General features: G+C 45.4%; 1 protein-coding gene across 1 annotated transcript in view; it reads right to left on the bottom strand.

The window, feature by feature from the left end:
• Positions 1–3,176: 3,176 nt before the first annotated feature.
• PHF21B (PHD finger protein 21B) overlaps positions 3,177–12,289 on the bottom strand; it is a 165,047-nt gene continuing 155,934 nt past the window's right edge. Inside the window, exon 13 of the mRNA XM_088149773.1 lies at positions 3,177–6,036. Coding sequence (XP_088005899.1) covers positions 5,809–6,036 — 228 coding nt within the window. The 3' untranslated portion in view covers positions 3,177–5,808. The remainder of the gene's footprint in view (positions 6,037–12,289) is intronic.

Below are 12,289 nucleotides of genomic sequence, written 5' to 3'. Positions count from 1 at the left end.
GCATCAACTCTGACTTAGCAGAACTTGGTATGAGGTTATTTTGACTAACATTAGCCCCGAGATTCTCATTCCAGCTCTACATAAAAATCTGCGAAGAGATTAAAGTTTCATCTAGAGCAGTGTTTCTCAACCTTGGTCACTTCCAGATGGGTGGACTTCAACTCCCAGAATTCCCCAGCCAGCATGGCTGGCTGGGGAATTCTGGGAGTTGAAGTCCACCCATCTAGAAGTGGCCAAGGTTGAGAAACACTGATCTAGAGGCATAGATGAAATGGCGAGAGTGAATGAAGGCACAGGTTGTAAGATCTTTATGATGCTCTCAGTAATCAAAGCCTTTCTGAATTTTCACTGTGGCTGAGAAAATACCCTCTTCTCAAGAAACTGTAACTGAACCAGTTTGAATCATTTGCACTACAATTCCCAGTGCCTTCAAAGTCTTTGAGCCTCCTGGGCGCCCATGTTGATGTGAACTTTTATCATCTTTATTTGGTGAAAAGTGGGTTGCGGGTACAGTGGAATGGCGTCTGTTTCTTTGAAACAGAGCCTTCATTTTGTAATCAGGATAATAAAAAAGTAGATGAAAAGAAGTAGCTTCTGTCTGATGTGGGTGTTGTAGCTTCCTTTAAGAATAATGCCCCTCTTTCTTGCATAGTTCATGGCTTTTTCATTGTGTTTGCCTGTGAAAATAACTCACCTTTTCTGGCTTCAGCTCTTCACATGATGCTGTTCCTTTTGGGGCTTTCGGGGGCCAGGAAGTCCTGTCGAGTGGGGTAGAAGAAGACATCTAATGTAGATTTGCCCCCTGAGATCCCAGCCCTGGGGCTGAGTTCAAATAAATGAGTTTTTACCCAAGAACAGGAGCGGACAATCCTTTGATGCTTTAATTTGTACAAGTGGACTTGGGTAAACATCACGTTCTAGGAACACGCCATGATATTTTCTTGCAGGATTTGATTATTTTCTTTTGCACATCCTCCCGATGCATTAACTATACAATCAATAGGGAGCATTTTAATTTATACTACACTATCAGTGCAACTCAACAATACAATTCAAGTGTAGTTCGGCCCCTACTTCAAAGTCCTGACAGTTTAAGGGGAAATAATGGGAGAATATGTGTACTTTTTTTAAATAGGGAAAAAATTGACTTTTTTTTTAAATACAGGTAAGCAGAAAGCAAGAAGAAATGGACAGCAATGGTCTCGAATAGAACCAAACAAGGAGAAAAAACACATCAGGATTCTTCTCTCTAACCATCGTGTCCAAAATCTCTGCCAAGCAAATTTCAGAAAGTTAGAATCCCCCCCGCTCTTTTTGTGTGAGTTCACTTGCCTGCTAAACAAGATATTTAATAAATAAATATACTTAATTGGCCAACAAAGTGCAGACCGAATAGTTCTTTCACTCTTTTTGGTTCGTTCCGGAAAGTTTGAGACTCACAACAGACAAACAGCCTAAACCAGTGTTTCTCAAGCTTGGCCACTTTTAAGATGTGTGGACTTCAACTCCCAGAATTCCCCAGCCAGCCTTGCTGGCTGGGGAATTCTGGGAGTTGAAGTCCACACATCTTAAAGTTGCCAAGTTTGAGAAACACTGGCATAAATCAAGGACAAACATTATTGAGGGTGAAAAAAAAAATGGGCCTGGTGAATGTCAGTTTGACCAAGTGAGAAAGGTGTGCTGTTACACATATGCAGATCCCTGGAGAGCACAGAGGGAGGAAAAACAATTGGCTTTATACACAAGTTACCTTTTTTAATTTTCCAGAACAAAATCTTAGGAAGACCTGGGCCTGTCCTGGAAAAGTAATAAATTTGGATGACTGACTCTAACCTGCAACTGCTCCCAGACTTCACCCTGACCCAGCTGCACACACAGATTGAGTTATTTTGGCACAGCTTGATCTATAAATGCATCAAGATCATTTTTTCCTGGGCCCATCGAGGTGGCAGTTGGCAACTAACCAACAATGGTGGCTGATCTTGGTGAGGGAAGTCGGGTGGGAAATGCCAGAGGGTTGGAAAATATCCAAGAAGAAAAGGGGTCCTCCCCATCGTTTCCAGGAGAATGACACGGATATGTCCACCAAGTCAGAAAGAGTCAAGCCAAAACACGGATAAGTAACCAGGCGATATATAAATTCTGTAAATCCATCCCTGGAGCACCAGTCTCAACTGGACTTTGCATCACCAGTAATATTTGGGTATCCAAACCAACGCTAGACCTCAACACAACTGCAGGGTGTCCTTCAGAAGACACACAGCACATCCCAGCCCTTGTCTGCATTCCTCTGCATTTGACCTGCTCTCATCTGACCCACAGCAGGCTCCATTTGAAGCACCTCCACCTTCTCGGATGATCAGGTACAAAGCAAATGCAGAGTTGGGTGTCAACAACTGAAATCCTTTCGCTATGGGGTCTTTTCTCAAAATGTTCCACACTGTTTTGACTGAAGCTTTCAGTAGGAGGGTTTTGGGGTTGGGTAAAAAACTAAACGGGTAAGCTCAGCCAATCTAAATACAGCAGAAAATTCACGCACTCATAACCTGGTGTTGAACCCTTTTGGAAAGTTCCAGTTCATCTGAGGATTTATCGGGACATCTCAGAAAATCAGCTTTTAACCCTCCTGGTGTACAGTCCACTATTCTTTTTTACAAGTTTTCCACCCCATAATATTTATGATGTCTTTTAATCACTTATGAAAAGAACCATTTCAACCATTCTGGAAATGTCCCAGGCTTGGGATGCGACTCTTTTAAGCCTGGAACTTTTCTAAAATTGTCAGAACAATGTCCAAATATTTCCAGTAAAGTTGGAACAGCGTGGGCCTCAAAACAGGGCATTTTGGATTTGAAACATTTTGCCCAAGAAACTATATTTTTAATGTGCCAAAATCTTAACAGACAAGGTCTAATTTTACTTTGCGACACTGCAGACTAAAGACACGAACGTTATTTTTAAGACTTTTGGCATGTAGACAGAGAACAGCAAAAATCAAGTATTGAAGACAACTAAAAGGCACGATAGATTTTGTTTATTACGTTTTAAGTTCCTGGTTTATAAAGTTCATTTTCGTACGGATGGTTGTTCGTCTGTTGTCGCTTCCGCTACCTGCCAATGTTGGACAGTGCAAAGCAGAGTTCATTTAAGGACTGCTGGAGAGAAGATATTTTTCTCTTAAAAGGCCTAAGAAGAAAAAGGTGACGAGCAGTGGTGACAGAAAGGATGACAAAATAATTCTTAATTGAATTACCAGAGCACACATGCAAGGTCTGGAGAAATATAAGCACGCCTCAGTGACCACACCAGTTTTAAATCTGTCAGTCAAGTTTAATTCATCTTAAAGAAGTAAACTACATTGGTATATTTAAGACAAACAATTTGCTTTCTATGCACACTATCCAGGGGACAGTCCCTTTTCCAAAATAACTACTTTTTAAGAGTCCCAGAAAAGCACTTTTTCAGAAAGTTTTCCCAATAAAGAAACTTCCTATGCTTCCCTCCCCCACCCTTTATTTCTTTAAATTCATCTGAGAAGGAAAGAAAACTGCAAAACCCCATAACATTTACATTGCAAGCTATGTCCAAATGCATAAATTGGTATACCTCACCAACATATCGCGACGGTGTTTTACTTTTGTTCATCAATAAAAGAATATAAAAATCTGGTTCAACAGAGTGTTACGTGTATTAAAATAGATTTGTATAGTACTGCACAGTTTCTCCCGGAGTTGTGAAAATGGTTAAAAGGGCTTGCGGGCTGCCTCCTGGGGCAGCGTCCAGTTCCAGAGCCGAATTCCTGGGCTCTTCCGGCCCCGCGAGGCGCTTCGCCCGCGGGGCGCGCAGGCCGAGCCTTGCCAAACACGGGGCGCCGCTGCGGACGGGCAAGACACCTCCTCCTCCCTGCCCTTCCTTCGATGTCGACCACGTTACTTCTCAGGAGCACGTATGTTTTTGGCCACGTCTGTGAGTCCGTAGGCTGCCTTAAAAAATTAAACAGCGCAAACCCCTCTGCTAAAAAAAGTAACCTTAACAAATGCTATTAAAATACTCTGCTACTTTCAGTTTCATCTTTATTATATCCGTCAGAAAACTTTAAATTTCCCCTTCCACCCTTGAATTTTGAAACGGTGAGCCTTTGGAAGCAAAGGAGGGAACAGAGCCATAAAACGGAAAAGCCGCGCTGGCGAGGGACTCATCTGCCCACCCAAGAACTCGAGAGGTTAAGCCTCGAGGCGCCAGCATAGGCTATCTGACCTACACCAGGCGCAGTCTGAACTGGGTTGCTTCAGGAAGACTAGCTAGCGGAAAGTCAGATGAAATATAGGCAATTTTCTAGCATCTTCTCAAGCTAAAGCTAATGTCTTACAGGTGTTCCAATTTAACAAAATTATAAAAAGAAATTTTAAAAAAAGTTTTCACAATCAGATACCCCCCCCCCCCAACTCCTGAAATGACCTCTTGAGGCAGATTATTTCCTGTCCTGTAAATTTTAGCAGACACTTCCGCAAGTAAGGGGGAAAAATCATTTTTCCCCCACCTTTCCTATTTTACAATAAAAACGCAGTACAAAAGAGTTAAGTTTTTTTTGGCATATCATTTGTACTGTCTTGATAAACAAAAAGCAGCAGTAATGAATATTATTTGCTTTCTTCCTTCAAAAAAAAAAAAAATTAAAAAAAAGGAGGGGGTCAAAACCAGCCGGGGCTGCTGCAGGACGTAGCCCAAAAAGTCAAAATGGCGGCCACGACAGCACAATCAAAGCTTTCCCTGCAAAAGAGATGGAGCTTTGATTGCACCGTCACGGCTGCCATCTTGACTTTTTTGACCCCACCCTACAGACACCCCGAAAGGAACCCCCCAAACGAAAAAGACCCAACCTGATGAAGATATCTGTCTCTATTATCATCTGTCAAACCTTGAACAACAGCAGAAAACCCCCAAAATATCCCCAATGAGAAAAATACATCAATAGCAAAATAAGTTAAGAGGACCCGCTAAAATGAAGGGGTTCACAGGCATAACTCTTTCAATACTTCAGAACGCATATACAGAAGCCTCGGCATGAAAATACTTCAATATTTCACTAGAAATGGTAAATTTCATACATTTTTATTTAAATATCTGCAATTCTCAGCTATAATACTGAAAGAAAGAAAGAAAGAAAGAAAGAAAGAAAGAAAGAAAGAAAGAAAGAAAGAAAGAAAGAAAGAAAGAAAGAAAGAAAGAAAGAAAGAAAAGATTTGATTTTGAAGGCTCTGAAAGTGTCCACAAATGCAACTCTTCTCTATAGCCCTGAATGAAAACGACACTTGATCCTTTTTCCAAAAAATCAGGAATCCATGCTAGGTCCCAAACTATTCCTTATCCTTTTTAAAGAGAGAGCCACCCTTGGCCGCTCCGGCTCCCGCCCACCACCTATCTGCACTAGCGCACTGCCTTCCCGGCCATTCCTCCTTCCTCGCACCTTTCCGCCACCGGCCTCGTCGTCTTTCTTAATTGCATTAAGGCCAACGCAACCGAACAAAGGGAAGGGAGGATTGCAAGCGCTGAGATTCCCAGCAACGAAGAAGGGGGGAAACGACGCTGAGCTGCCGAGGGGGCCTCGAGGGTCGGGATCTCCTATTTCCCCCCACGCCCTTTGGGAGATGGAAGAAGACTGACGCTGCCGTTTCCTGCGTTGCCAGTCTATTTTGCTTTTTCCCCCCGGATGCGCCTCTCCGCCTGCATGCACGAAAGCGTCCTGGTCGGTTGGACTGGTTCTCTCCTGAAGAAGGGGGGAGACCCGCCGGCGGGGGGCAGCCCCAGTCAGTTGTTGCCCTGGGCCGGCTGCAAGGGTTGGGGAGCAGCGGCGGCCGAGGCAGCGGAGGGTTTGGTCCAGGGGACAGTCAGCAGGGAGGAGGTGGTGGTCGTTGTCATGGTCACCTGAAGCATCTGCTCGTTCTGAATCAGTCTAATGAGGGTTTTGAGGTGTTCCAGCGACGACTGAACCCCTTTTTGCCGGGCCAACAGGCTGTTTTTTAGCTCTAGGCATTTCTGTCAAATCAGAAACGGAGAGACAGGAAGAAATCATCAACGAGAAATGACCCCAGCAAACGGACTTCACAGAGGACCTGCAACCGCGTTAGCTACGCTGCCACATCCTTATGGCCAGAGTATCAGTCAGGGTGCTTAAAAGCAGATTTTTCCCCCCCTTCCCTATTTCTTCTCGGTGGCATGCCTACGTAACTCGACGCAGGGATGTTTTTCAAAACCAGTTTCGGCCTGAGGTAATGCACAATTTACTAAGATCACCTCTATCTCACCTTGACTGATCTCCTCCTGAAAGAAAGACAGGATCTAAATTCAGCAAAGAAATAAAGAAGCACAGCCCGGCCTGGCTATTACTTGGAGGGGAGACCCCGGGAACTGCCAGGTTTCTAAGAATGGAAAGCCAAAAATCCATGTGCTTGTTTTTATTACTTTTTCATTAAAGGCATTCCTACCCCACTGCAGTCAACATTACTCTGGGAGGCTTACATGGAATGTACCAAAAAATGTCCGTGACGACATGTAAAACACGCAGACTAACATGTAACAAAACAAACCCCTGCAAAAATAAAGCCATAAAACGGAAAGAGAAAAGAAAAGCTTGTGCTATGTGTAAACTCAGAGGAAAAACCCCTGGAAACTTCTCCAAAATGTGGGACTTGCAGCAGTTTTTCCTTGGTTGTTCTAACAGGTTAAGTCAGTGCTGGTTGGGGTAGGTGGTTCTGCAGGTGCCACGCTATAAAGGGCCTTATGGGTCAAAGCCAGCACCTTAAATTTTACCTGGAAATCGATCTGCCACCAGGGCAGAGTCCACCAAACCAGTATTATATCCTTCCAGTGCCAGGAGCTGAAAAGGACGTGGATTGGACAACGGAAGTTTTTGAGTAGTCTTCAAAGGCAGCCCCAAGTAGTGCACACTACCACAGTCTAACCAAGGGGTAATGAGGGTGTGAGTTACTGTAGCCAGGTCCTGCCACACCAGGGAAGATCGCAACTGGAGCACCAGCCAAAACTGGGCATAGGCCCCTCACAGGCTTCCACCTGCTGTTCAAGAGTGCAGAAGGACCCCCAAGTCACAAACCTGCCCCCCATGGAACCTGCCAAGGAACATCTCTGGTGGTGATAGAGAACTCTGATGTATCAGCAGCAACTCTGATTTACTGGGGTTCAACTTCAGTTTATTCTCTCCCATCCAGACCTTGGTAGGCTCCAGACACCATGAAAGAACATTGACAGCAAGTGCCCTCACAGCCTAGGATTTGAGTTACAATCAGCACCCCAATGATACTGACCATCAAACCCACCAAATGACCTCTCCTCACAGCTTTGTATACAGTAGAAGTTAAAAAGCAGGGGAGAAAGAAAGGCCCCCTGCAGTGCTCCACATGGCTGTCTTCTCTTTCCCCCCCACAACAGATTACAACCATGCGCTGAAGAGGGAGCAGAACCATCGTAACACAATGTCTCCTTTCCCCAACTCCAGCAGGCTGTCCAATAAGATAGCATGGTCGGTGGTATCAAAAGCCACTCAGAGATCCAATAAGATCAGGAGGGGTGCTTACACCATCCAGGGTTTGACCCAGATCACCCAAGAGAACAATCAATACAGTCTCCAATCCACATCTGGGCCTGAACTCTGCTTGAAAAGGGTCCAAATATTCTGCTTCTAGGATGCTGAGAAGTTGATCTGCCACTACCGGATCCACAACCTTCCCTACAAAAAGAAGCTGGAGACCAGCTAATAGTTTCCAAGACCACTGGATCCAGGGATGCCTCTTCAGAACTACAGACTCTTTTAAGGCTGCAAGAAATTCCCCCTCCTGCAATGAGGCATTGACGATTTCTCAGATTTGTACGCTCACCACTCCACCTGTCTCCCACATGAGCCAGGATGGGCAGGAGTCTAAGCAGTAAGTGGCAGGAGGCAACGGGGACACCATCACCTTGGAGGTCGCAGGCCAAAAGGAGTCCCAGATAATAGATTATGACAATGCCCTAGTCAACTGTCCATGCAGAGGCAGACCACAACAAAACTGAACAACTCTGTTGGCAAAGAGTTGTGCAAACTGATCACAAAGGCCAGGCAGAAGATCTTTAGGGGAGATCAAGACCATCTCCTCCCCTAAACAAGGCCACTGAACAGCAGTCCTCCAATGTAATAACAGAGGAAAACTAAAAATGCTTTGCCTCCCTTATCACCATGGTATAGGTCCAAACATGGGTACATACCCATGTTCAGTCAGGTTTGTTTTTTGCTTTCTTTATCTAGCACTCTAAGTGTCATTTCTGGTGATGCTTTATCTCCTGGAGAGCCTCCTGAGATTGGTCACCAAAGGAGAGGCCACTGAGGAGCAGTAATGTCCAGCGCTCAATTCACATCCTGTTCCAGTTGCTCACCAGGGACCAAACAGAGCTGCCGGCTAGAGAGCTGAGATATTCCCCGAGTGCCTCCATCAACGGTGACCCAGGGGCACTAACACAGCCTGCCTCCCCAGGAACTGGCAGCTCCTCTGTCCTCCCGACCTGACTCCCACCAACTAATCCTGTTGAACATCCAAGTTGAAAGCCAGGCCTGTGGCCAAGGGGGAGAAGTCATACAGCAAGCCTTGCTAGCCCCAAAGTCTCTACTCCAGAGGACCACCCTCTCCACTTACTCACTGGCAGGTCCAGAATGGTGAGTCATCAGTAGCAACAGTGTCCAAGCCAACCAACCAGGTTCCATCACCATTCAACTGTGACCCAAACCCAAAAAGCAGCAGAGGTAACCAGGAATCAGGAGTAATGCAGTGCAGACTCAAAAAGTCTCAATTCCCAGGGAAGCCCCATATAAACCCAACCCATGCCACTGGAGGTGGACCTGCAGTGGACCTAACCCAAACCACAAACTTCCCCCTTCCAAATTCCACCATACCTCCATCATCTGACAGCCTGTGAAACATAACAAAAAAACCTTTTTTGAACCTTATTCAAAAAATAAGCAAAAACCCATACAATAAAGAGAGCTAAAACCCCCAAACCATATTTTTCTACTTCTGGAAGAAAGCAAGCCACCTCCATGGAGTCACCAGCAGCCATACTTGAGTCGAAGGAGATTTCCACTTCAACTTTTGAGGTTTTACTTCCACTAGCTGGCATCCAAACATCAGCATTATTAATGCCACCTCTCCAAAGGTATTTCTAAAAAATGTGGCGTCTCAGCCATCCCCCAAATAATGGGGAGGGTGGGGGTACCATATTTTTCAATGCAGGAGCTTTCCAGAGCAATTTGTAGTGACATGCGGCTCCCAGGGAAGAAAATCTAAAAAGTCACAAAATCCAGCCGTTTTGACCCAGACATGGCTGCTTTGAAGAGAGGGGCGACATTCAAGCTAATACACTCTGCAGAATGTCTGTTTCGAGAGCTTTGCAATCCGTAATACCTTTGTTTGTAGAAAGGACACAAGTTCTACATCACAATCCCACTCCATATTTGGACTGAACACATAACCCAGGTCCAACCCAACATGGACAAGCAGAGATCAAGCTTTCTAGAAGTTGGATATTCAGCCCACTCGGACAGAAAATAGAAGGATTCTTTATCGACCTTATTTTCCTCTGGCCCACATGTTGAGTCTTTATGTGCATGAAAGTGGTCTTAGTCAATAGAGTAGGTGGCATTTTCATAGGGAATTGTCTACTTAAGGCTTGCTCGTGTAACGTCTGAACTAAGGGATAATTTCTGTTGCTGCAAAGAATAAATGCATATTAAATTAACTTAGGCTTACAAAGGATATTTCTGATAGAATTTTAATAGAGGAAGCAGAGAAGCTGTGCATTAAGGAATGGGTCAACATACACGCTTGGAGTGTCCCTTTTACTTACAAAAAGAAATGTCTCACCTCCAGTAAAAACAAACAACTACACCAGTGTTTCTCAGCCTTAGCCACTTGAAAATGTGTGGACTTCAACTCCCAGAATTCCCCAGCCAGCACAGCTGGCTGGGGAGTTCTGGGAGTTGAAGTCCACACATCTTCAAGTGGCCAAGGTTGAGAAACACTGATCTACACTATGTGAAATAAATTCTGTTTTAAAGAGAAGGCCATCAATATTTCTGTAAAACAGCCATAAATTCCTGCACAACTGCAAACATGCAGAAAAAAGATCCCAAACATCTTTTAATAACTTTTGTTTCATGTTTCATTTCAATATAAAATATTAATATGAAATTTTGCACCCTAGGATCTTCTAATGCAAAGTGTAGGAGTCAGAAGCTCCTCTGTTTCTCACTTGTCAATCACTTTTTAATTTAACTCCTCACTCTTAAAACCTCGCCTCCCAATTAATCCATTCCAATTTCATAAAAAGCTCAGGAATGCAGTCATGTTCTGGCATATTTTTCGTCGCTTCCATCAGTTTTGTACTCTGTGCTGAACTCAGTTTCTGCAGTCACCATCCAAAGTTCCCGTCTGAACGAGTACGCCGCTGTCTAAATTTCTGATTTTACTCCCTCATATTACACAACATCATTATGCAACAAAGATATCCAATTCCCTTTGGTTTCTATTATTATGTCTTCTGGAATGGACACCATTTTCAGCCTCAAAGAATAAGTCGGATACAGTGGCACTGGGGGGTCAATAAAATCCCGATGGTGGCTGGGACCATGCGATTGAAGCCCCAACCATTTTTTCTGTGTGTCACATGGGGCAGGACTTCAATCACATGGATGTGGCCACCATCTTGACGTTTTTGACCCGACTATCCCACTCCCGGTATGATCGTTTGGGTGCACGCCCAGCTTCCTCTCCATCGTGATGAGGAAGAAGGCATGGAAAAGAGCATTCTCATTCAGGATTATATTTCAGTGAAGATCACCCCTCTATGATTGGCCCTGAGAAAGCTGAGATGGTGCCACCAATGACACAGGAGTGTGTGCGTGCATGTGGGAGGAATCCAGGGGTAAGGGCAGCTGCAGCAGGACTCAACGGAGAACGCATGCGCTGTGAGTGCCCCAACAACAAGCTGCTCCCCCCGATGTACAGTAAAGGGAACAGATCTCTTTCACTAAAGTACAGTGGTACCTCGGGTCACGAACGCTTCTGTTCACGACCAATTCGGGTCACGAACAGCACCGTTCGCAAAATTTTGCTTCCGTTCGCGAACTCCGCATCGGGTGACGAACAGGATCCGCGGCCATTTTCCCTGCCGTGACACGTGGTCGTGGCTTCCTGTAGGGAGGGGGACTCTCCCTCCAAACAATAACCGCCTCCCCACCCGCCTTCCTGTCCTCCACGCCTCAAGCAAGGTTAGCGTTCTCTCTCTTCGTACTGTATTTTGTGTCATATTTTTGTGGTTTTTTTAAAAAAATACATATGGTTCAGAACAGATTAACCGTATTTACATTGAACCTTATGGGGAAATTTGATTCGGGTCGCGACCAATTCGGGTCACGACCAGAGTCGCGGAACGAATTAAGTTCGTGACCCGAGGTACCACTGTCCTATTCTCTCTTTGGTGTCATCCTGAATGCCATAAAATATCCATAATGCCTCTCCCAGATGATAAAAATACAGCTAGGCATCAACGTAAGTCTCTGTTTTCAAGTGGAGAAGAGTTACCCTATCGTTAAGCCCTGCGCATGGCAAGGAGAGAGAGCGCAACCAGAAATCCACGCCACGCAGCGAAGGCACTCGCCTTCTGTCCATCCCAAGGCGGCATGAGCAAAATTCAGGCCCCAAACACTGCAACGTATCGGGCCACCATCAGATGGTGAGAGGGCGCTGAAAGTCAGCGCCAGGAGAAGGAAAAGCTGCTCTGGGTGCTGAGCAGGGAAAACGGCCCCTTCTGAGCAGGAACGAGCATCTCAGCTCGAGGGCGAATGGGTTTAAAAGCTGACTGGCTGTGCCCCAGCAAAGCTCTTGTGAATGGGATCTTGCTAAGGCCTCGCAATTCAGGTGTTCCCTCTGAACCTCTTCTGGATCATCTGCCAAAGCCTTGCCCTGGAAATCGGACCTGCCCTCTGGATCATGCACCTCCAACTTTCCCTGGATGAATGGAAACTTTCTACCCAGGAACCACTGAACCAGAGGATTCATCCAGCTGCCACCTGAACGGTTCAGTAAGAATTACAGGTGGAATCTGTGCAGTGACTGGTAACATCTGGGCGATTCAGCTCCAACAGCCGCGGGGAGCACCAAGGAGCCGCGGGGACAGACGAAGAAAGGCTCCTGGGTTTCCTTCAAAGGAACGTGGGTTTAAGCACGTTCTTCCACTGGTTTAA

This window comes from Python bivittatus, unplaced genomic scaffold (assembly GCF_059951505.1).
Source record: "Python bivittatus isolate LINGU-HERP-01145 unplaced genomic scaffold, Pbiv_v1 ctg000010_np1212, whole genome shotgun sequence".
Classification (NCBI taxonomy): domain Eukaryota; kingdom Metazoa; phylum Chordata; class Lepidosauria; order Squamata; family Pythonidae; genus Python; species Python bivittatus.
The sequence above is the reverse complement of the archived record's forward strand: the minus strand, read 5'-3'. Positions and strand labels throughout refer to the sequence as shown.